At 37.4% G+C, this 25,716-nt stretch overlaps 1 protein-coding gene across 17 annotated transcripts in view; it reads right to left on the reverse strand.

Annotated features, from left to right (window-relative positions):
• The window catches only part of AKAP9 (A-kinase anchoring protein 9), a 229,247-nt gene that overhangs the window by 103,160 nt on the left and 100,371 nt on the right, over positions 1-25,716 (reverse strand). For all 17 annotated transcript variants that reach the window (XM_035254937.3, XM_009002492.5, XM_009002491.6 and 14 more), the window contains 5 exons: positions 24,062-24,217; positions 23,031-23,228; positions 9,097-11,484; positions 1,795-2,008; positions 117-196 (listed from right to left, as the gene is read on the reverse strand). In XM_035254937.3, coding sequence (XP_035110828.3) covers positions 117-196; positions 1,795-2,008; positions 9,097-11,484; positions 23,031-23,228; positions 24,062-24,217 — 3,036 coding nt within the window. The remainder of the gene's footprint in view (positions 1-116; positions 197-1,794; positions 2,009-9,096; positions 11,485-23,030; positions 23,229-24,061; positions 24,218-25,716) is intronic.

Here is a 25,716-nt window from a genome sequence, read left to right on the forward strand (position 1 = left end):
TGTTGGCCAGGCTGGTCTCAAACTTAAGTTATCTGCCCACCTCAGCCTCCCAAAATGCTGGGATTACAGGTATCAGCCACCACACCTGATCGTGAAAGTACTTTTTAACATCTTACCTGTGAAAAATAAGAACATTCTTCAGACACTGCCTTTCGAAGTTTTCCAATGAGCAGATGTAAAGGCTTTGCTTCATCACCTAATAGAACAGACAATGCATTAAGACATTCCATTTACATACTTAAGAACTATGATCATATTTAACTTATGTTTCAACTAGAAGCTCCCCTGCAATAACAATCATTTTAAATTCTTTATTTCTTTGAGTTATTTTCCATTGCTCAACATTGTCTCAGAAAATTTGTGAGATTTTCCATTTCCATCACCAAAATGGTACAAAGCAGTAACTTTTTATTACAACCCAACACAAAAATGCATTGTGTATCATAACCTAGTACATACATCTATGTAAAACTGAAATAAAAATCTCACAAATCAATATTTACTCTTCTACTGTAGTGCTATGTACTCCAATGTTTCCTTCTACTTTTTAAAGAATGGTGATCATTACTCACTAAACTGACTTCACCACCCATTAATTGACCTATTATTTAGCCTCTAGTTTGAAAAACACTACCCTATTTGAAGAGGGTAGCAACAAAACTATCACGTGCTTAAAATCTTACTAAATTCAGGCTGGGTGCAGTGGCTCATGCCTGTAATCCCAGTACTTTGGGAGGCGAAGGTAGGTGGATCGTCTGAGGTCAGGAGTTCGAGACCAGCCTGACCAATACAGTGAAACCCTATCCCTACTAAAACTACAAAAATTAGACAGGCATGGTGGTGTGTGCCTATAGTCCCAGCTACTTGGGAGACTGAGACAGGGGAATTGCTTGAACCTGGGAGGCAGAAGTTGCAGTGAGCCCAGATTGTGTCACTGCACTCTAGCCTGGCGACAGAGTGAGACTCTGTCTCAAAAACAAAACAAAACAAAACAACAAACAAACAAAAAAATTCAAACCCAAAGCACTCCTGAAATTAAAACGTTTGGTATTATTTAAGCCACTCTCAAATTTCTACTTTTGAAAGCAAACTTCCTTTCCATCCTCATTGACATTTAGTTAATATCTTACTGTTTATGGAAATGACAGCCTTAGTTGCTTAACTGGTGTTCTAATCACTAATCTCACCTCCCCAAATCACCCCACTGGTGTCATCATAAAATAAAAACCACATTGTGTTACTCTCACTGTTGAAAATACTGCAGTAGGTCTTACCACCAACAGGAGAAGGCTTATACATGCTTCTTTCAGAATAAAACCTTTTCTAATCAAGCTCTTGTCCATGTCTCCAGCTATTTTCTCACACCTTGAACTCTCAATTTTCTAAAATGGGTGTACGCTTACACCTTAATTCTAAAGACTCCAGAGCCTCCCTTAAAATTCCAACCCCACTACTCTGTCCACCACCTCACTGTACTCATCTTGCCAGGAAGCACTAGATGTTTCTCCTTTATCCTCCCATTCTTTCTATTCATTCTTCGGTTGCAGAAATTGTTTATTTTATATATGCTTTCTCAATGGATTGTAACTTGCTATGGGAAAATGACTCAGTGAGTTCAGCCTTCTCAAGCACTTAAATGAATGTCTAGTGATTACATAAGCAAATGGATCAAGGACTGGAATATACAAATCATCTTCCTCTATGGGTTCTATGACAAGGAAAAAATTATGGAACGGTGGGCTCTATCCCACATTTATTTGCATCATGGTACTTATAAGTCAGAAACCATTTTACCTGTTTCTTCTGTTTTTATATTCTGTAGCTCTAACTGGTGTATTTTCTGAAGTTCCTTGATCTTTTCCTCTTGAGCAGAAATAAGCTCCTCTTTAAGACTGCAAAGAGCTTTATCTTTTTCATTTTCCATATATTCACGAACTTGATCCACATGAGTTGAATAAACAAGAGAGAGGCAAATGCGTTGGGCTTCCATTTGTAGCCTTAAATCATTCTTAAAGTAAACATATGTAAACATTAGAATATTTTTAAATGACAAATCAAATAATTTAACTTCCATTTTTTTGCATATACTGACAAAAGCTTAAAAATTCATAAGAGAACTGAAGTTAATTTTTGTGTGTGTGTCTTCATTCTGTTGCACTGATCTACTTTTTCAAGGAAAATAGCAATGTTTTCATTGCCTCAGTTTTATACTAAATTGTGATATTTGGCATAGCTAGCATGACTCATCTTTTTGTTCTAAAATATTTTAGATGTACAAAAATGGAAATAAAGTAACAAACATTTATGTACTCACAATCCAAATTAACAATTTTTTTTTTTGAGACAGGGTCTCACTCTGTCACCCAGGCTGGAGTACAGTGGTGCAATCACGGCTCACTACAGCCTTGACTTCCTGGGTTCAAGCAATCCTCCTATCTCAGCCTCCCAAGTAGTTAGGACTACTGGTTCATGCCACCATGTCCAGCTTTTTATTTTGAGGTAAAAATGGGGTCTCACTATGTTGCCCAGGCTGGCCTGAAACTCCTGGGCTCAAGCAATCCTCCCAAAGTGCTGAGATTATAGGCATAAGTTACTGTACCCAGCCTATTACTTGTTTTTATTCACTGTTATTATCACCAGGGCCTAAAATAGTGCATTGAGTCAAGGCTAAGTATTATTAAATAAATGTTGACTTGTAGGGTCTCCTTCCTACACACTAAAATTTCACAAGGATCTCAAAGTGTTTCTGGGCTTTCCATTATGTTCCACTGACCTATTTGTCCATCCTAGCATCAAACCATACTGTCTATTATAATTTTGTAGTAAATCTTGTCATCAGATGCAATATATTTTTCTAGGACTCTCTTAACTATTCTTGATTATTTACTTGTCTGTATCAATTTTACAATCAGTTTTTCAAGACCCATGAAAAATTTTCTTGGAATTATGACTGGACATACATTGAATACAGAGATTAAATTGGAGATAACTCACATTTTTCTTCACATCTTTCCATTACAAATATGGTATATATTGCCATATAGTGAGGTCTTTACATGCATCAGTGTTTTATAATATTCTTGACAAAAGTTCAAAACAACTTGTGTAGGGTTTATTTTGTTATTCATAAAGAAATTTTCATACTCTTTATCTCATTTCTTAATTTTGTCAAATTGCATTGGCTAGGAACTACAAAGCAATGCTGAAATAGTGATGTTGAAAGAGGGTATTCTATACTTGATTCTAAATTTCATTTTAATGGGAATGCTTCTATCCTATTTTATTCTATACTTGATATTAATGGGAATGCTTCTAAATTTCACTACTAGAAATGTTACCTGCTAATGTTTTAATAAAAACAATTACTGCGGTTTAGAAATTTTACTTCTTTTCCAGATTTTTTCCATTGAAAAAAATTCTGAGTTATTAGTTTTTTATGGATTCTTTTCCAATATGTATTAAAATGATTACATGGGTTGGACACAGTAACTTGTACTTGTAATCCCAGCTACTCAGGAGGTTCAGGTGTGAGGATGGCATGAATCCAGGAATTCAAAACCAGCCTGGGCAACATAGAAAGACCCCATCTCTAAAAACATAAAAATAAATTAGCCAGAAATGGTAATATATGCCTGTGGTCCCAGCTACTTATGAGGCTGAGGTGGGAAGATTGCCTGAGTCCAGAATTTCAAGGTTGCAATGAGCTATGATCATGCCACTACACTCTAGCCTGGCAAGAGCAAGAACTTGTCCCTAAAAAAATAAGGTCAGGCATGATGGCTTATGCCTGTAATCCCAGCACTTTGGAAGTCCAATGTGGAATAACTGCTTGTGCCCAGGAGTTTAAGACCAGCGTGGACAACACAGTAAGATCCTGTCTGTACAAAAATGTTTTTAAAAAAACTTAGCTGGGCATGGTGCTATGTACCTGTTGTCCCCGATAGTTGGGAGGCTGAATTGGGAGGATCACCTGAGCCTGGGAGGGTTATAGCCACAGTGAAATGTGATTGTCCCACTGCACTCCAGTCTGGGTGACAGGCAAGACCCTGTCTCAAAAACAAAGCAAAATGAAAAATAAAACAGATCTTATGGATTTTTTCCTGCTATCTATGGATGTGGAGATTATACTAATAGATTTTTCAGATGTTGAACTATTCTTCCATTCTTAGAGTAATTTGCTAATATTTTATTTAGAATTTCTACAACTACTCATAAGTAAGACTGGTCTATAATTTTATTTGTTTGTATGGTTCTTATCAGGTATTTGTATCAATATTATACCAGTCTCATAAAATAACTGGGTTTTCTTTCATCTATCTAACTGTTTTTCTTTCCTTCTTTTCTTCCCCCTCATTCTCTCTCTTTAATCCTATTTTATTAAACAATTATATATTTGTTGAGAGTTGATAAGAGTCATTTGTAAAATGGTCTAAGTCTAATATTTTTCGTTGGGGGATAGGAGAGAGGGAAAACCGCTGACTAGTATTTCAAATTCTTTAATGGTTATTGGCTTATTCAGGTTTTGTATTTCTATTTGAGTTAATACTGGTAGTTTATATTCTTCCAGAAAACTATCTAGTTTATCTCTATCTTCAAATTTGTTGATGAACATTACTTACAGTATTCTTTTATAACTTTTACAAATCTCTATAGTACTTATACTTAGATTTTAATTTTCATTCATTTGATTTTGTTTGTTTCTTTTAGAGACAGGGTCTCATTGTGTTGCCCCGGCTCAAGTACAATGGTGCAGTCATAGCTCACTGCAGCCTCTAACTCCTGGGCTGAAGTGATTCTCCTACCTCAGCCTCTTGAACAGCTGAGACTACAGGCACATGCCACCACATATGGCCGATTTTTAAATTTTCTGTGGAGACAGGCATCTTACTATGTTGCCCAAGCTGGTCGTGAACTCCTGGGATCAAGTGATCCTCCTCTCTCAGCCATCCGAAAGCACTAGAATTACAGGTATGAGCAACTGTGCCAAGCCTCATTTTCTTTATGTCTTTTTTTTTCCCTGATCATGTTCTTGAAAGTCCAATATTTTATTTATTTATTTATTTTGAGATGGAGTCTTCCTCTGTCACCCAGGCTGGAGTGCAGTGGCACAATCTCAGCTCACTGCAACCTCCGCCTCCTGAGTTCTAGCAATTCTCCTCCCTCCGTCTCCTGAGTAGCTGGGATTACAGGCATGTGCCACCATACCTGGCTAACTTTTGTATTTTTAGTAGAGACAGGAGTTCACCATGTTGGTCAGGCTAATCTTGAACTCCTGACCTTGTGATCCACCCACCTTGGCTTCTTAAAGTGCTAGGATTACAGGTGTGAGCCACCATGCCCAGCCACTAGTATTTCCAAATAATAAACTTTCAAAATCCTTGAAAACTCTTCCTCCTGTTTTGGTTATTTTAACTTTGCTTATTTTGTTCTTAACTTTATTATTTCCTTCTTTCTACTCTTCTTAGCTGGGTGTGGTGGCATGTGCCTGTAGTCCCAGCTACTCAGGAGCTGTAATCCCAGTTACTCTACATGCTCTGATATTCTAGCTTCTAAAACAAATAGCTTAACTAATTTTCAGTATTTATAAAATCAATATATTTAAGGCTAAAAATTTTCAACATATCATGTTACATGCATTCTGTGTTTTTCAAAAATATTGACTTTTCTTGTGCATTTCTTCTTTCAGATAAACTATACACCAATTATTAAGTTGAATTTCAGTAACTTTTCATTGTGAGTTGGAATAGAACTACATAAGGCTTACAGCTTAATCTAGAGATAACCTGGATTTTTACAATATTCAAATGTTCTCCCTGAGAAACGAGATTTTTAATTTATTGAGTTTCTTATCCTTCATTAAAGTGTTACAATTTTATTTACATTGGTTTATTCATATTTATTTTACATGAAAGATTTTCATACTTTGGGAGGCCAAAGCAGGTAGATCACTTGAGGTCCAGAGTTAAAGACCAGCCTGGCTAACATGGTGAAACCCCATCTCTACTAAAAATGCAAAACTTAGCCAGGCATGGTAGTGGCCACCTGTAGTCATAGTTACTCAAGAGGCTGAGTTTAGTGAGCTGAGATCGCACCAGGGCACTCCAATCTGGGTGACAGAGTAAGACTAGGCTCAAAAAAAAAAAAAAAAGGAAAAAAGATTTTAGTTCTTACGTTTAATTTTTAGAATTTAATTATACATGTGAATTATGACAATTTTCTGTCTTTCTCTCCATTCATACCATATATCTTTTTGTCTTTGCAATGGTTAGGACCTGCACAATAGAACAGCAAGTGACAAAAGCTATTCTGATCTTCTTCCTGACTCTAACATGAAGGCCTATGCTATTTCACAGTTCTTGATAAGTGGGCTTTATTTATTCCCCCTTTCATTTATGCACTCATTCATTAATTTAAAAAGATTATTAACTGTCTATCATGTGTCAGAAATTATTCTAGGCACGAGAAATATAGGAGACTAGATCCCTGCTCTCAAGGAGCTGATAGTCTAGTGGTTCCTCCTTCAGCTTCTAAGCTCCAGTATCTCTTTTGATTATAATAATTACCTTCAATTTTAAACACATACATTTCAATCTATGACCTCTCCGAGCATCAACAATTAATCAGTATCTATTAAAATTCCTGCCACTCTTCCTTCCTCCTTGCATACCAACACTAAAAAGACTTCTATAATGTTTTTATTTTTCTCCTTCTGCCCAAACTTCCTAAGTGTATAAGAAATATTTTTGTGGCACCCACATTATTTCAAGCATTTTGAGGCTGTTCTTAGGTGTTACCGCTATGTAAGTCACTGCTCGATTTCTTCTGTGAGCTTCTCTTCCCATCAATAAAGAGGTTTGTCTTGGTAATGTTGAATAGGCAGGAAGTTTACAGGCTTGTTCCCCTTTACTTTCTTTAGTCAATATCAACAAGATATCAAGAAGATATCTGAATGTCATCAAAAGTATCTTTTTAGTAGAGAAAATAGAATTCTGGCCAGGGACAATGATTCATGCCTATAATCCCAGAACTTTGGGAGGCCAAGGCAAGAAGATTGTTTAAGTCCAGGAGTTTGAGGCCAGCCTGGGCAACATGGCAAATTCCTGTCTCTACAAAAAATACGAAAACACGAGCTGGGTGTGGTGGTGTGTGCCTGTAATCCCAGCTACTCAAGAGGCTGAGGTGAAGGGATTATCAGAGTCTGGAAGGTCAAGGCTGCAGGATGCCATGACTTTGCCATTGGACTCTAGCCTGGATGACAGTGAGAGCCTGTCTCAAAAAAAAAAAAAAAAAAAAGAAAGAAAGAAAGAAAAAGAAAATGAAGATAAGAATTCTTACCAAGAAAATTTAACCATTTTGACAGCTGAAAGTCAAATTCAGGTCTTCTCCCAAAAATGCTTTCTAAAAAAATTTAAAAGATGTCTGACATTTTCACAAGTAACTGCCACACATTATGGTTTTGAAAACAATTCCAGACCTTAACGGAACATTAATAGTTAAGCAATTTGGCTGGGCGTCGTGGCTCACGTCTATAATGCCAGCACTTTGGGAGGCCGAGGCAAGAAGATCACCTGAGGTCAGGAGTTCAAGACCAACCTGGCCAACATGGTGAAACCTTGTCTTTACTAAAAATACAAAAATTAACCAGGTGAGCATGCCTGTAATCTACTAAGGAGGGTAAGGCAGGGGAATCACTTGATCCTGGGAGCTGGAGGCTGCAGTGAGCTAAGATCATGCCACTGCACTCCAGCCTGGGTGACAGAGGGAGACTTGATTTAAAAAAAAAAATGTGTTAAGCAATTTTAATTTCTTGACTCTAGGCTACTAAATATGTAAAATACCTCTACATTTGATATAAATCATAAGTATAAACATAAAATATCTCAACATTTGACATAAGGACATAAATATGATATATTTAGGAATAAAAAGAAAAAACTTTCCAATGGCTTTCTATTATACTTAAAATAAAATTTAAACTTCTTACAAAGTCTATAAGATTCTCCAAGATCTCTTCCTCCTTCAAACTCTTCTTCCACTCTCCCGTTCTCTCAAACTCAATTATACAGGCCTTTATTCTGTTCTTCAAACTTATAAATGTCTTCACAATTGCTCTAATTTCAGTGTCATTCAGATCTCAGTTCAAACATCAATTCCTCCAAGAGACCTTTCCTGACCACCATACTTAATGGCTATCACCACCACTCCATCATTCTCTATCACATTATCCTGTTTTATTTCTTCACAGAATTAATCACTATTTCTAACTCTCCTACTTGTTTCATTATCACCTGCCTCCCTCACTAAAATACATGCTCTTTGAGACCAGAACTCTCTCTCTTGTTGGCTACTATATTCGTACTTGTCAAAAGTCAATAAATATTTGTTAGACAAATGAAGAAAGGCATAAAATTTTAGTTAGTATCATTACACTGTAGATACTCAGCAGAATTTTCCTGTTATTTTAATATCAGTATCTGGTAAATATAAATTATCAGGAGTGCTCTGTTGTTATATACATATAATTCTTTAACTATATTTACAGTTAATACTGTTTTTTCCCCTTCAGGTATAACAAAGACTGAAAAAATAATAGGACTTGAATCAAGGGTTTTTTTTCTTCCAAGAAAATATAATTTCATAACCACCTAATAACTATATAGACTACTAAAAATCTTAGGAGTTCATTTGCAGTTGTGGAGACTTGAAAACATCACTATGAAATAAAAACTCTGAAACCAATCTTTAAGATTATTTCAAAATATTACAAAATGAAACTAATCACTTTTCTAAAGCTGAGACTCTCCAAAAAGTTATACAAACCCTTGTCTTTCCAAAATAAAATCTGAAACCATTAGTGTGTTTTATTTCCTAAGCAGAATATATGAGATAGATTAACTGCAAGAAAGGCAATAATGTTTAAAAAAATACTTAAATGATAAATAAATATGATAGGCTCAAGTTACAATTACATTAGAGGGTTCATTTTCATTCTCTTGTAAGGATATGAATTTATATTTTATGTTTTAAGAACTACATTTCTAAGTGTAAAATGTACATTTTGACTGTGCTTTACCATATATAAAGAAGCAAACATACCTGTTCTGATTTAAGTACATTGAGTTCTTTCTGAAGTTTATCATTTTCACTTGGTTCAGTTGCTCTAAGTGATGATTCCTTTGTTACTGAAGGCAAGTGATCGAAAATCAACTGTTCTTGCTTACTTTGTTTTCCAGCAGTCATATTTCCAAAAGAAACTTTATCTTCCACCATTATTTTTGATTCTTCACCAAAACTTCTATTTACTTTAGAAATTGATCCTTCAGCATCCCTGCTTGTCACAGTCACAACTCCATCTGATAAAGAGCTTACTTGAGTATCACATGACTGTATATTTTCTGCCCTGTTGTGGTTAATAATGATTTCTAGCTCCCTACATTTCAATAAAACTTGCTCTTTCTCTTGCTTTAAAGATTTAACTTCTTCATTTAGAAAACTAATCTCACCATGTTTCTGTTTCAATTGTTCAGAAAGATCAGACAGTCTCTGTGACAGCTCTAATTTCTCTCTCTTGGTTACCTCAAGCTTTTCCATGAGTTCTGTTGTATCCTTCTCAACAACCTCACCGATTTCCAATGTTTCTGCTAGAAAAGTTTTGTCTTCATCAAAGACAGAACTTTTCATTTTTACTGGAACTGGATTTATTCTTTGCAAATGAAGCTCTTCATTAAGTGCCTTAAGCTTACTTTTATACTCTAATTCCTGTTTATTTTTACTGTCTTCTAAATCATCTTTTACTTTGAGAAGGCAAGCATACTCCTCTTGTAACTCTTGATAGTTAACTTCAAAGTTCTTTTCAGCAAATGAAAAAGTGTTCCTTTGTTTTTCAATCTCTTCATTTAGATGAATACATTGCTGTTTGAGGTCCTCATTTTCCTCTGTAAGAATTTCTATTTCTTTTTGCCAGACAGAGTCTTTGGATTTGGACTTAATGGAGTCTATGAAAATCAATCTTTCTTCTTGGTTAATAGGAGTATGTATTTTCAACATGTCTTCAAGGGCTTTCTTTTCATCTTTAAGAATGCTATTCTCTGCTTCAAGTTGTATGAATTTTTCTTGAAGATCATTCTCTTTTTCCTTCATCTGTTTTTCTAATAATTCTGTTTTTAGTTGTAATTCTTGAACTTCTTGTTCAAGTGTACCCTTTTCCTTTTCTTCTTGCCTGAGTATTTCAATTTCTTTTTGAAGTTCATTGATTTGAAGAGTCATCTCTTCTGACTTTGAATTTACAAGAGACTGCTGTAAATCTTTCAGCTTCGAAATTTCCAAAATTAACTGATTCTGCTTAGTTATCAAGTTGTCTTTTTCAAACTGCATGGTTTCTATCTTTTGACTCATTTCATTCTGTAAACCATCTATCTGCTGTTTATAGTGAATGCTTAAGTTATCTTTAAGTTTTTCAATATTTATTCGATGTTCAATTTCTAAATCTTCCTTCAGTTTGGAAAGTTCTTCTTCATGACTAAATAGAAGCTGTGTTCGCAGCCTCTCTAATTCGGCCTCTTGTGATTCAGCCATTCTATCTAAGACAGCATTCTTTTCTTTTTCTAACATTTCAAGTTTTATCTTATAATTTGTAACTTCTGCTTCATGTTTTAATTCTAGTTCCTTTCTGGATTCAGATGCAGAAACAATCTCAGCTTTCAAATCTTCCACTGTACTAAGGGACTTGTGTGCTTCATTCAGTTTACTTTCTTGTTCAGCTACTGTCTGTCTAGCTCTCTGAATTTGCTCCCTTGAAAAGCTCAATTCTTCAAAAAGGTCTTCAAGCTGTCTCTGTAGAGCACACTTTTCTTCTAAAATTCTTCCTAGTTCTTCCTTGAGTTTTTCCTTTTGAGAGTTAGTATCTTGCAATTTTATATTCAGTTCATTAATTGCCATATTCATTAACTTTATCTGATCTTCATTAACTGTAATATTTGGATGTGACTGTAACGCATTCTCCATTTCTCCCTTATGCAGTGCTTTAAGTTCCTCCATTTGTGACATGTGTTGTCTTATTAATTCTTGTTTCATTTGTACTATCTGCTGCCCATACATCTCATCCAGCTCTGCCCGGAGTTGTTCTAACTTTCTTTGAGTTTCTTGTTCCATTCGTTGTACTGTATCAGTTCCAAACTGACTGTCTTTATGATTTCTCTTCTGAAGTTCTTCAACTGTCCCCATTAACTGTTTTATTTCTTCAGAAGATTGTCTTTCTTTTTGCTTGGAATTAGTCAACTCTAATTTCATATTTTTTATTTCTTGGTTCTTTTGTATAACCTGTTCTTGTAATTCTCCTAGTAATTTATCAGCAGCTGTTAATTTATCCTTTAGCTCAAGAGTTTTTTTTTCTTCTTCTATTATTTTTGTGTTTAGTTTTTCAATGATCACCTCCTTTTCCTGTATTTCTTCTTTATTTGAGTTTTCTACTTTTTTATCTTGTTCCTTTAGGAAAAAAAATGAAAATATTAAGAATGGCATTTTCAGCTTCTGGCAACTTATACAGCTTCATCTCATTACCAAAAGACTGACAGAAATCTCTCTTTTAAAAAAATTCTAAGGAACTGTTGGTCCTACTCCTCAATTTTTTTCCATAATAAGATCTAGAACTTATGTACCCAACACTACTTGTAAGCAAACACTACAGTAGTTTTGGCCTTCTTAAAAGAAATTTATCTTAACACTTCTGTGATTAAAATTTTTAGTTTAAAAACCCAGTCTGATTTTAGATGTCTCTAAACTGTTATCTTTTCATTTTTCTTATTAACTGATCAACATTCTAAATATTTAGTATTCTCTATAGCTAAAGTACTACATATACTCTAGACACATTCAGCAAGATAAAAATAAATCAAAGTTCCTCACATGTTTTCTGGTGACTTCAATGTGTATCATGGGCAAGGGCTATGGAAAAAGTAGAACAACAAAAACAGATTCCTAAGGGTCTGTCTTAACTTCAGTCCTGGGCTCTTAAGTCAATTAGAAATTTAGGGATATGAAATGCTTAAATGATGGAAACTCAAGTGACATCTAAGATAACTATACCATTTATGGCATATCAACTTGGTCCTAGACTTTTGGTTCAAACAGAAATTTGCAAGCAAAGCAGATATTCTCCCCCAGTTCTTATTCGGGATTCTGTTTTGGAACTGAGATAAGACTAAGCCCAGATGCAGGCCAAGACATATCTGTTATCGTGATTACTTCAACATGACAAAGTCAAGCAGAATTCCTGGGTCAAAGTTTTGCTTCAATAACTTAGTTTCCTGTGTAAGTAACAGAGGGTTATAGTCTCAAAAACAAAGAAATACATGAAATCTAAAGAATGGATCAGAACATAAGTAGGTAAGTAAAATCATTTTAAGGAGACAGGAGTCCCAGGCAAACAGGACTTAAGGGTGCCTTGAATGATATTAATATATATAAAGAAGAAACGCCAAGGCCAAGAAAAAGAAAAGCCTCAGAGAGAAATGTTGGCAGTGCCCATTCAAGTACAGCCTTTGAGAATTCTGGTCACTCTAGAAAAAAATTACCTAATGTAGAAAGAAATGTCAGGGACTGTAGCAAACAGCCCTTAAGAATTTCCATCTACTGACATGACCATTCCTAATGTGAGCTAGATAGATAGATCAGGTTATCTCAGCCTAATGCCCCTGAACATCTGATTCCTCTAAAACCTTTTGATCTCATGCTCACTAAATAACTTTCTAATTATTATTTGGTTTTAAAAATTCATTTGCCCATGGAAATAATATAAAATCCAATGAACTTAATATTTAGGTCCCTGTGATAATTATTTCTCATTGTAAATTAATAATCTTATTCAAACTTTAAACATTAGCCTCATGGCGAAAACCCATCTCTACTAAAAATACAAAAATTAGCTGGGCATCGTGGCAGGGGTCTGTGATCCCAGCTACTCAGGAGGCTGAGGCAAGAGAACAGCATGAATCTGGGAGGCGGAGGCTGCAGCAAGCCAAGATCATGCTGTTGCACTCCAGCCAGGGCAACAGAGTGAGACTCTGTCTCAAAACAACAAAAACAAAAATCAGCCTTGTGAAGTTGGAAAATCTGAGTTCACTTAAGAGATAGCTCGTCTCAGTTAATACGGGAAAAAAAAAGAAATCAGACTTCTGAATCTACAAGTTGAAGGCCAGATTCTGTACTATATAAATTAACCAAGGCATTGAATGTTATCCTATGCGGCCTCTTGAGCAAAATTCTATCAGCTTTTGTCTTGGTATCACATATCCCACCCAATACTACCATATTATTACCAAGTGCTGAGCCTTCTTACTTCAAACTCTGAACTACAATAGGATATCAGTAAATCAGTTTAATCTCCTTTAATCCCAGTGTTTTCATCTGTACAATAAAGATAATATATTATTTCCTCTATCTCACAGAATATGCTAAAATAAAATACCACATATTAAGGCATTTTATTCGTACTGTACTATTAATATATATAAGTGCAATATTTTTACATGCTGGAAAGAAATCTATAACACATTTGGAATCTATGGGAAAGTGAAATCAGTTCATGGTGGTAATTCCATTAAACTGTTAAATAAGTAACTAGGTTTGAAAAATGTTAATGTTATAAAACCTAACTTTTCTGTTTCCTGATTTTCTATAAGGGAGGGGAAGGCCTTCATAAAAAAGCATCATTTAATTCAAAATTGTCCAACATCTGATTTAATAACAACCAACACTAAATCTTCACTCAACCATTAAACAACATAAATTCATGGTTTAGTTTTCTTAGTTGCACTTATTTCGAAGTACATGGTTTTAAATTACTTATTCTGTGTTCTTAAAAAAAAAAAAAAAAAGCCCGGTGGTTGAATATATCATCTTTTGGAAATCCACCTGAGATGGTGGGGAAAAATACACTAGGGCACCATGGAAAGTCTGGAGGATTAAGACAATGAGAATGTTAGGACATTGAGAATGAGCTTTTAATCACTGACACAGTTGTGTAGGGAAGGGGTCCCCAACTCCCAGGCTGTGGACCCAATTCTGGTTGGGGTCTATTAAGAACTGGGCTACACAGCAGGAGGTGAGCAAGCGTTACCACTTGAGTTCCACCTTGGTCAGATCAGCTGTGGCATTAGGTGCTCATAGGAGCTTGAACCTTATTGTGAACTGTGCATGTGAGGGATCTAGGTTGCAAGCTCCTTATGTGAATCTAACTAATGCCTGATGTCATCTCAAAACCATTCCTCCCACTGGTCTGTGGAAAAAGCATCTTCCATGAAACCGGTCCCTGGTGCCAAAAAGATTGGGGGCCACTTGTCTAGGGAACCGGGACCATTTCATTTGTGACCCTATAGCCTTAGCTGACCCTAATGCCTCAGCTGCTGATAGAACTACTCGGGGATTCATAAGAAATGTTCTTAAGAATGTTAAGAAAATGTTCTTAAGAAAAAAAATTAAAAACTATGTATATAGTTAAAAACAGATTGATAATAGTATTCTTGTTACATTCAAATAAATAAAGGTTATACCCCTTACAAAAATGAATTACTTGAGTTTTAAATAATCTCAATTCACACTGACTACAGAATAAATATAATACAATCCAATTTCCAGGCTCTTCTTACCTAGGCCTAGACTATCCTTCTACTCTTACCTCCTGGAAAGGTTAACTTTTAAAGACTACTGTTGTCTAGACAAATTACACCTTTTTTTGCTCCTTACTGTTTTTAACACGTTTCGCCCTGAGTCTTTATACCCACTCCACACTCTATCTAAAATGTCCTCCCCATTTCTATCAGGTGAGATCCTTAATTTATCCACTTGTTTAGGAAGTACTGAGTAGCTACTTTGTTCCATGCATTAGGCCAATTGCTGGGGAAACAAAATACCATTAAAAGGGGTTGTGCCAACTTACAAACTTATGTCAAACAGAAACTCCTCCACTAAACCCTACCCTGAATCTCTACCCTCATTATGCCAGACCTATTCAGAGCCTTCACGGCACTTTTTGCCTACACTTATCCTTGTTTTGTGGTGTCCTTTGTACATGCCATAGCTCTCCTACTAATCCATGAGTTCCAGCAAAGAAAAAGGCAAACTTTAAGCATCATTGTATTTCTTGCAAGGGCCTGCTATAAAAACAGGTGTTCTGTAAACATTTACTTAATAATTTTTAAATTATCTTAGTTGTAAAGCATGTATTTTTCATAATTTCATTATCTTCAATTTGTACATTCCCTATTATTTAAAAGCAGTTCTCTGGAGTCAGACAACCTAGATTTGAAATCTGGCTCTATCAGCTTACTACCTGTGTATACCTCGGCAATTTGCTTCATCTTGCTTTGTCTTGGTGTCCTCACTTAGAAAATAGGAGTGAGGCGAGGACTCAAGATGGCGCTGTGAGAATAACCCAGGATTGGAGTTCTTCTCGTTGAATCCGCAAACGGTGAGTCAGAGCGGCATTTCCAGACTGATCTTTGTTGCCCACAGAACGGGGAAACTCCCAAGTATAAAAAAGACACGGGACGCCAGGCAGTAGGTCTGCCTGGCGAAGCCGGCAGCCGGGTTGGCGGCGGCCGGCCCTACCCAGCAATCCCCACAGGGCGCGCTTGTCCAGGTGCCCTGTTGAACCGGCAACCTGAGACTGGAGAGGGCTGGACTTGAGACTGAACGAGACTTGGACAGTAGGCCAGCCCAGGGGATTGCAGGGATTGGGATACCCAGTGGGACGAACAAAACCGCGATTTCAAACTATCCCGAGCAGACGGTCCGAGACGCTCTGTGGGGGAGGGGCGTCCACCACTACCGAGGCAACCCGCCCCAACTGAGATACACGCCCACTGCTGACGCAGCCAGCCGTTGCCGAGGCACCCCCCCTCAACTGAGATACACGCCCACTGCTGACACACCCAGCCGTTGCCGAGGCAACCCGCCCCAACTGAGATACATGCCCATTGCTGAAGCAGCCAGCCGTTGCCGAGGCAACCCGTCCCTACTGAGATACACGCCCACTGCTGACGCAGCCTGCCATTGCTGAGGCAACACGCTACAACGAAGAGACTCCGCTGCAGGGCGTGGCGGAGACCACAGCAGAGCCTGCAGGAACAGCGCGAATCACACAACAGCAGGGCGGAGCCTTGGCAGCCAAACAGTGGCTAGTCTGCCTTCTAGCTGGGCAGGACACCTGATCGGACATCCAAAAATAAAGCCCAAACCCCTCAACACAGAGCATTTGAGAAGAAAAAAAAAAAAAAAAAAAAGGGTTTTTTAATGAGCTCTATGGCAGCAGAATCAAACATAGCAGCCTAACAGCCCTGAATGAATAACAGAGTGCACAGCTCAGCAATTAAACCCCTATAAAGTACAAACTGTCTCCTCAAGCAGCTCCCTGACCCCTCTATATCCAAAGGACTGACATTAGGCAGGCATCATCCTGGGACAAAGAGAGCAGAAAAAGAAACTGGTAGCATCCCTCGCTGTGCCACAGCTACTACAGGTGCACCCCAGACAAGCAGGGTCTGGAGCGGACCTCACCAGTCGTACAGCGAAGGGGCTAGACTGGTAGAAGGAAAACCAAGCAACAGAAATACTTCATCATCAACATTCTGGGTGTCCACTCAGAGACCCAAATGAAAAGTCAGCTACTATGCAGACGACCAGCAGACAAATCCACAAAGATGGGAAGAAACCAGCGCAAAAAGGAGGAAAACACCCGAAACCAGAACACCTCGCCTCCTAGAAAGGACCAAAACTCCTCACCAGCAAGGGAGCAAAGCTGGACGGAGAATGACTGTGACGAAATGACGGAATTAGACTTCAGAAGATGGATAATGAGAAACTTTTGTGAGCTAAAAGATCATATATTAAATCAATGCAAAGAAACTAAGAACCTTGAAAAAAGATTTGAAAAAATATTCGAGGAAATGATAACAAGAATGGATAACGTAGAGAGGAATATGAATGAATTAAAGGAGCTGAAAAACACAATACGAGAACTTCGCGAAGCAAACACAAGTTTCAATAGCCGAATTGACCAAGCAGAAGAAAGAATATCTGAAGTCGAAGACCAACTCAATGAAATAAAACGAGAAACCAAGGTCAGAGAAAAAAGCACAAAAAGGAATGAACAAAGTCTCCAAGAAATGTGGGACTATGTGAAAAGACCTAACCTATGTTTGATAGGTGTACCAGAAGGGGACGAAGAGAATGAATCCAAGCTGGAAAATACTCTTCAGGACATCATCCAGGAAAATTTCCCCCACCTAGCAAGACAAGCCAACACTCAATTGCAGGAAATACAGAGAACACCACAAAGATATTCCGCAAGAAGAGCAACCCCAAGGCACATAATCGTCAGATTCAACAGGGTTGAAATAAAGGAGAGAATACTAAGGGCAGCCAGAGAGAAAGGTCGGGTCACCCACAAAGGGAAGCCCATCAGACTCACAGCAGATCTCTCGGCAGAAACACTACAAGCCAGAAGAGAGTGGGGGCCAATATTCAACATTCTTAAAGAAAAGAACTTTCAACCCAGAATTTCATATCCAGCCAAACTGAGCTTCAGAAGTGAAAGAAGAATAAAATCCTTTGCGAACAAGCAAGTACTCAGAGATTTTGTCACCACCAGGCCTGCTTTACAAGAGCTCCTAAAAGAGGCACTACACATAGAAAGGATCAATCAGTACCAGCCATTCCAAAATCACACTGAATGCTAAAGAGCTTCAACATAATGAAGAATCTACAACAACTAACAGGCAAAACAGCCACTTAGCATCAAAATGGCAGTATCAAATTCACACATAACAATATTAACCCTAAATGTAAATGGACTAAATGCACCAATCAAAAGACACAGACTGGCAAATTGGATAAAAATCCAAAACCCATCAGTGTGCTGTATCCAGGAAACCCATCTCACATGCAAGGATACACATAGGCTCAAAATAAAGGGATGGAGGAAGATTTACCAAGCTAATGGAAAGCAAAAAAAAGCAGGAGTTGCAATTCTCATCTCTGATAAAATAGACTTTAAAGCAACAAAGATCAAAAGAGACAAAGAAGGCCATTACATAATGGTAAAAGGATCGATACAACAAGAAGAGCTAACGATCCTAAACATATATGGACCCAACACAGGAGCACCCAGATACATAAGGCAAGTTCTTAATGACTTACAAAAGGACTTAGACTCCCACACAATAATAGTGGGAGACTTTAACACTCCACTGTCAATACTAGACAGATCCAGACAGAAAATCAGCAAGGATACCCAGGGCTTGAACTCAGACCTGGAGCAAGCAAACCTGGTGGACATTTACAGAACTCTCCACCCCAAATCCACAGAATACACATTCTTCTCAGCACCACATCACACCTACTCTAAAAGTGACCACATAATTGGAAGTAAAGCACTGCTCAACAAATGCAAAACAACTGAAATCATAACAAACAGCCTCTCAGACCATAGTGCAATCAAGTTAGAACTCAGAATTCAGAAACCGACCCAGATCCGCACAGCTTCATGGAAACTGAACAACTGGCTCTTGAATGTTGACTGGGTAAACAACGAAATGAAGGCAGAAATAAAGAAGTTCTTCGAAACCAATGAGAACGAAGACACAACATGCCAGAACCTCTGGGACACATTTAAAGCAGTCTCTAGAGGAAAGTATATAGCAATAAGTGCCCATATGAGGAGAATGGAGAGATCCAAAATTGACACCCTATCGTCAAAATTGAAAGAGCTAGAGTAGCAAGATCAAAAAAACTCAAAACCCAGCAGAAGACAAGAAATTACTAAGATCAGAGCTGAGCTGAAGGAGATTGAGACACGAAAAACCCTTCAAAAAATCAATAAATCCAAGAGCTGGTTTTTTGAAAAGATCAACAAAATAGACAGATCACTAGCCAGACTGATTAAAAATAAAAGAGAGAACAACCAAATAGATGCAATAAAAAATGATAAAGGGGAAATCACCACAGATTCCACAGAAATTCAAACCATCATCAGAGAATATTACAAACAACTCTATGCGCATAAACTAGTAAACCTGGAAGAAATGGATAAATTCCTGGACTCCTGTGTCCTCCCAAGCCTAAACCAGGAGGAAGCTGAAACTATGAATAGACCAATAACAAGGTCAGAAGTTGAGGCAGCAATTAAGAGCCTACCACACAAAAAAAGCCCAGGTCCAGACGGGTTCACAGCCGAATTCTACCAGACACACAAGGAGGAGCTGGTACCATTCCTTCTAAAACTATTTCAAACAATCCAAAAAGAGGGAATCCTTCCCAATTCATTTTATGAGACCAACATCATCCTGATACCAAAACCCGGCAGAGACCCAACGAGAAAAGAAAACTTCAGGCCAATATCCATGATGAACATAGATGCAAAAATCTTCAATAAAATATTGGCAAGCCGATTGCAACAGCAAATCAAAAAACTTATCCATCATGATCAAGTAGGATTCATCCCGGGGATGCAAGGCTGGTTCAACATACGCAAGTCTATCAACGTAATTCACCACATAAACAGAACCAAAAACAAAAACCACATGATTATCTCAATTGATGCAGAGAAGGCATTTGACAAAATTCAACAGCCCTTTATGCTAAAAACCCTCAATAAACTCGGTATCGATGGAACGTATCTCAAAGTAATAAAAGCTATTTATAAGAAACCAACAGCCAATATCATACTGAATGGGCAAAAACTGGAAGCATTCCCTTTGAAATCTGGCACTAGACAAGGATGCCCTCTCTCACCACTCCTATTCAATATAGTACTGGAAGTTCTAGCCAGAGCAATCAGGCAAGAAAAAGAAATAAAGGGTATTCAAATAGGAAAGGTGGAAGCCAAATTGTCTCTATTTGCAGACGACATGATAGTATACCTAGAAGACCCCATTGCCTCAGCCCAAAAACTCCTGAAACTGATAAACAACTTCAGCAAAGTCTCAGGATATAAAATCAATGTGCAAAAATCACAAGCATTCGTCTACACCAATAACAGACTTAAAGAAAGCCAAATCAAGAGCGAACTGCCATTCGCAATTGCTACAAAAAGAATAAAATACCTTGGAATACAACTCACAAGGAACGTAAGGGACCTCTTCAAGGAGAATTACAAACCACTGCTCAACGAAATCAGAGAGGACACAAACAGATGGAGAAACATTCCATGTTCATGGTTAGGAAGAATTAATATCGTGAAAATGGCTATACTGCCCAAAGTAATTTAAAGAATCAACGCTATCCCCATCAAGCTACCATTGACTTTCTTCACAGAACTGGAAAAAACCACCATGAACTTCATATGGAACCAAAAGAGAGCCGGTATAGCCAAGTCAATTTTAAGCAAAAAGAACACAGCGGGGGGCATCACACTACCGGATTTCAAACTATACTACAAGGCTACAGTAATCAAAACAGCATGGTACTGGTACCAAAACAGAGATATAGACCAATGGAACAAAACAGAGGCACTGGAGGCAACACAACATACATACAACTATACAATCTTTGATAAACCTGACAAAAACAAGCAATGGGGAAAGGATTCCATGTTTAACAAATGGTGTTGGGACAACTGGCTAGCCATGTGCAGAAAGCAGAAACTGGACCCCTTCCTGACACCTTACACTAAAATTAACTCCAGATGGATTAAAGACTTAAACATAAGACCTGGCACCATAAAAACCCTAGAAGGAAATCTAGGCAAAACTATCCAGGACATAGGAGTAGGCAAGGACTTCATGAACAAAACACCAAAAGCATTGGCAACAAAAGCCAAAATAGACAAATGGGACCTAATCAAGCTCCGCAGCTTCTGCACGGCAAAAGAAACAGTCACTAGAGTGGATTGGCAACCAACAGAATGGGAAAAAATTTTCGCAGTCTACCCATCTGACAAAGGGCTGATATCCAGAATTTACAAAGAACTCAAACAGATTTACAGGAAAAAAACAAACAAGCCCATTCAAAAGTGGGCAAAGGATATGAACAGATACTTTACGAAAGAAGACATATATGAGGCCAACAATCATATGAAAAAATGCTCATCGTCACTGGTCATCAGAGAGATGCAAATCAAAACCACATTGAGATATCATCTCACGCCAGTTAGAATGGCGATCATTAAAAAATCTGGAGACAACAGATGCTGGAGAGGATGTGGAGAAAAAGGAACACTTTTACACTGTTGGTGGGAGTGTAAATTAGTTCAACCATTGTGGAAGACAGTGTGGCGATTCCTCAAGGCCTTAGAAATAGAAATTCCATTTGACCCAGCAATCCCATTACTGGGTATATATCCAAAAGACTATAAATCGTTCTAGTATAAGGACACATGTACACGAATGTTTACTGCAGCACTGTTTACAATAGCAAAGACCTGGAATCAACCCAAATGCCCATTGATAATAGACTGGATTGGAAAAATGTGGCACATATACACCATGGAATATTATGCAGCAATCAGAAATGATGAGTTCGTGTCGTTTGCAGGGACATGGATGAATCTGGAGAACATCATCCTCAGCAAACTGACACAAGAACAGAAAATGAACACCGCATATTCTCACTCATAGGTGGGTGATGAAAAATGAGAACACATGGACACAGCAAGGGGAGTACTAAACACTGGGGTCTATTGGGGGGAAAAGGGGAGGGCCAGTGGGAGGGGGAGGTGGGGAGGGATAGCCTGGGGAGAAATGCCAAATGTGGGTGAAGGGGAGAAGAAAAGCAAAGCACACTGCCATGTGTGTACCTACGCAACTGTCTTGCATGCTCTGCTCATGTACCCCAAAACCTATAATCCAATAAAAAATTAAAAAATTAACAAAAAAAAAAAAAAAAAAAAAAAGAAAATAGGAGTGATAATGGTACTTCTAATGCACAGGCCTGTGGTGATGATTCAATGAGTTAATATGTATAAGATGCTTTCAATACTGCATGTTACATAGTAAGTACTTAGTAAATGCTAATTAATACTATATTATTATATAAACAATATTCTTGTCTTGATAATTTCTCAACCTCTTGCAGAAGAACTTCCCAAGTTTATAAAAAGTACTATATTGTATAAACAATCCGCTCTCATTCTTTGTAGATTCCATATTTGTGAATTCTTGCTAAAATTTATTTGTAACCTCCAATCAATGCTCATGGTGCTTGCAGTCATTTGTGGGTGTGCACAGAGTGACACAAAGTTTGAGTTGCTGGAGATACACTTCCAGCTGAGGTCAAACAAGGTGACCACACTCTGCCTTGTTCAGCTCTTAAACAGAGAGAATCAGAGGGATGGAGAGGACTCGAGGCAGTGTAGTAGTATAGTACAAGAAGCTCCAGCTTTGGGGCAACTGACAGGATCTGAATCCCAGTCTGACACCTGTTAGTGGGGTGGCCTCAGCAAAGTCACTTCTGAACCTTGATTTTTCTTTTAAAAAATAAACAGAATCTTCCAGGATGAGTAGTTTTTATGATTTAAGATTATAATCAATGTGATATACATATATATAAAATATATGCACCCATACAAAGACACACATTCCCTCACCCGCCCCCACCTCAGGAACTTATTTGCTAAATAAGTTTTCCTAGAAACACTTATGGAACACTTAAGTTTATGGAACATAACTTATGTAAATAAAGAGAACTGATGACATTTTTTTTCTAATTAAAATCCATAAAATTCCTTTCTGTTGTGAAAAAATTTTCAGAATTTCACAACCATGGCTAAAATAAGTGGAAATAACTATAAATGATTTTAAAAAGTTATAAATTTAGATTTTCCTACTAATTCAGTTTAACACAGGCTGATCACTTTTAGGGAATTCAGTAACAACTATTATCTTACAAACTACATTACTGAGACTCCCATTTGCTTTTGAAATAAATTACATAAAGAGCTTAATTATGAAATTTCATAACAAAAAAAAACACTTGCATAAAAAACTGTAAACTGTAAAGCTTCTACAAGTTCGTTGACTTCCTTAAAATAAACATACCATTTCATATACTTTAATTTTCTCTTGCAAGAAACTAATTTGCATTTTGAAGTCTTCTTTCTTTTTCTGATAATCTTCTAATAGGTGGTCTTGTTCTTCAAGCTGCTGTTGATGAGTGAGGATCTGTTGTTTGGCTTGTAGTAAGTCTGCAGCTGTGCTACTATGAGTGCTGTTTCTCAGAGTTTCACTAGCCTGTAACTGCAAACAGAAAGAAACCTCAAAATGTTAAATTCTGAAGTGACTATATTAGGGAACAGACACCTTTGGGGTGTCCCTGCAATAGCTCTCTGGGATCTTTGCTGGCTTTGCGGGCTTGAGACCCTAGCAAACATGCTGCCTTGGCTGACTAGATAGGTATACCCAAGCCAATCCAATAAAATTATATTTTCCATGACACAGCAGAGAAGCTAGGCCTCCTGAGGCTGAGGCAGATATGTGAAGAAAACTGAGGCCTCAAAGACAGTACTTCCTGAATTCCTGATGGCGTTCTAGTTTGGAGTTCCAATCCCTTTCAGAGGCCTGGTTGTGTTTCTGCCCTTGGGTTCTATAAACAGCCTGAATCCTTACACTAAATACCTCCCTGTTGCTTAAGCTATTTCAAATTGTTTTGTTACTTGCCATCAGAAATTTGGATTAATGCAATTAGATTCCTGTGGCTCTAATTAAAGGAAAATGGAATATATTTAGTCTTGGTTATCATTTAGAACCTAACTAAAATAAACCATACCAGGATTGGCAAAACTAGGATGTGATTACAGATTAATTTCTGCAGAAATACCCTCAATCAACCTTACAAGATTTTATAATATTTCAAAATAGAGACAGAAAAGAAATACAAAGAAAATACTAGTAGAAAACCATTTAAAAAGTATGAATTAAATTCCTGGTTAACATAGCAACACATATTCACTGATTTTTCATACATGATATAATAAGAAAGGGCTTTTTATCAATTTACATTTGTTCTTGAGGTAAATTTTTAAACTTCATTACTAAAAACTAATAAATTTTGTTGCATTAGTAACACTTACTTGCTGAAATTGAATCTGTAATTTTTGACTCTGTTCTGTCAACTCTAAAAATTCTCTCATTGTCTCATCCTTTTCTCTTCTTGCTTGTTGTAAATTAGCAGTGAGCTGGGTTATGATGCCATCTCTTTGTTTAATGGCAGCTTCAAATTCTTGTAACTAAAAGAAAATATTAAGTAGTAGATTAATTTCTTTCTAAAATTGATCATTACAGATAACTTTTTAAAAATATGAATTCAAAACACATTGGCAGAATTCTTACACTTTGTAAGCAGTCTTTTCCACATTTGAAAGCTATTAACTTACAGAAACTGGTGCTACTTCCAAATTAACTTCGAAAAATTTATCTTAACTAAGAAAAAAATTATATTTGATCTGGCTTATCCATATATTTACTTAAAGAAGGACAAGTGACTTTATATTTAGAGGTGCCCCTAATTGTTCTAGGCAACACCACCCTAGTCATATTTAATCCCAGCTTGTTTTTGAAGAGGATGAAACTGAAATGTATTTGGTCATCTTCATCAATGTCCTATTTCACCTTGCTTTCATAACTGACTGCCATAGACAGTTATGGCAGTCTAACCACAGATGTCAATCTAACCACAAGAGGTTACTTACAAGGACCTACTGACATATTTTTCTGTTCTTTTTTGAGACAGTTTCTCACTCTGTTACACAGGATAGAGTGCAGTGATGTCATTCTGGCTCACTACAGCCTCATTCTCCTGGGCTGAAGTGATCCTTCTGCCTCAGCCACGCAAGTAACTAGGACTACAGGCACACACCACCATGCCTGGCTAATTTTTAAGTTTTTTGTAGAGGTGGGGTCTTGCTATTTTGACCAGGCTGGTCTCAAACTACTAGACCCAAGCCATCCTCCTGCCTTAGCCTCTTGAAGTGTGGGGACTACAGGCATGAGCCATGCCCAACTTGCTGACATTCTTAAAGGACTTAAGTTATAATATTTTGATGTGGTTTGCACCATAATTTTCTCTCAGGCTGATTACAAAAACATCTGTCCTACTAAAGTGATTTCAGACTATCATAAAGTTAAATAAGAGTCTGTGTTATATTAACCCTGTTAATGAAATCCTGCTTTTAAACAGGGTTGTTTATGCTATGTACAAAGACAAAAATTATGAGTGATATCGTTACCATTTAGTTTTTTTTTTTTTAATGAGACAGGGACTCTCTATGTTGTCCAGGCTGGACTTGAACTCCTGGGCTCAAGTGATCCTCCCACCTCAGGCTCCTGAGTAACTAGAACTACAGGTGCATGCCACTGTGCCCCACTAAGTTACCATTTGAAAACCTCCATCTTTAGGCCAGGTATGGTAGCTCATGCCTGTAATCTTAGCACTCTGGGAAGCCAAGGAGAGTCCAGGAGTTTGAGGTGATACTTCATCTCTACAAAAAACTACAAAAAATTAGCTGGGTGTGGTAGTGCATGCCTGTAGTCCCAGTTACTTGGAAGGCTGAGGTGGGAGGATCACTTGAGCCTGGAAGGCAGAGAGTACAGTGGGCCAAGACTGTACCACTGCACTCCAGCCTAGGCGACACAGCAGGACTCTGTCTCAAAAAAACAAAAAAAAAACAAAAAGAAAGAAAGAAAAAAATTTTTTTAAAAAGAAACCCATTTTTAAACACTGCACATA

The sequence above is a fragment of the Callithrix jacchus genome, chromosome 11 (genome assembly GCF_049354715.1).
Source record: "Callithrix jacchus isolate 240 chromosome 11, calJac240_pri, whole genome shotgun sequence".
Taxonomy (NCBI): domain Eukaryota; kingdom Metazoa; phylum Chordata; class Mammalia; order Primates; family Cebidae; genus Callithrix; species Callithrix jacchus.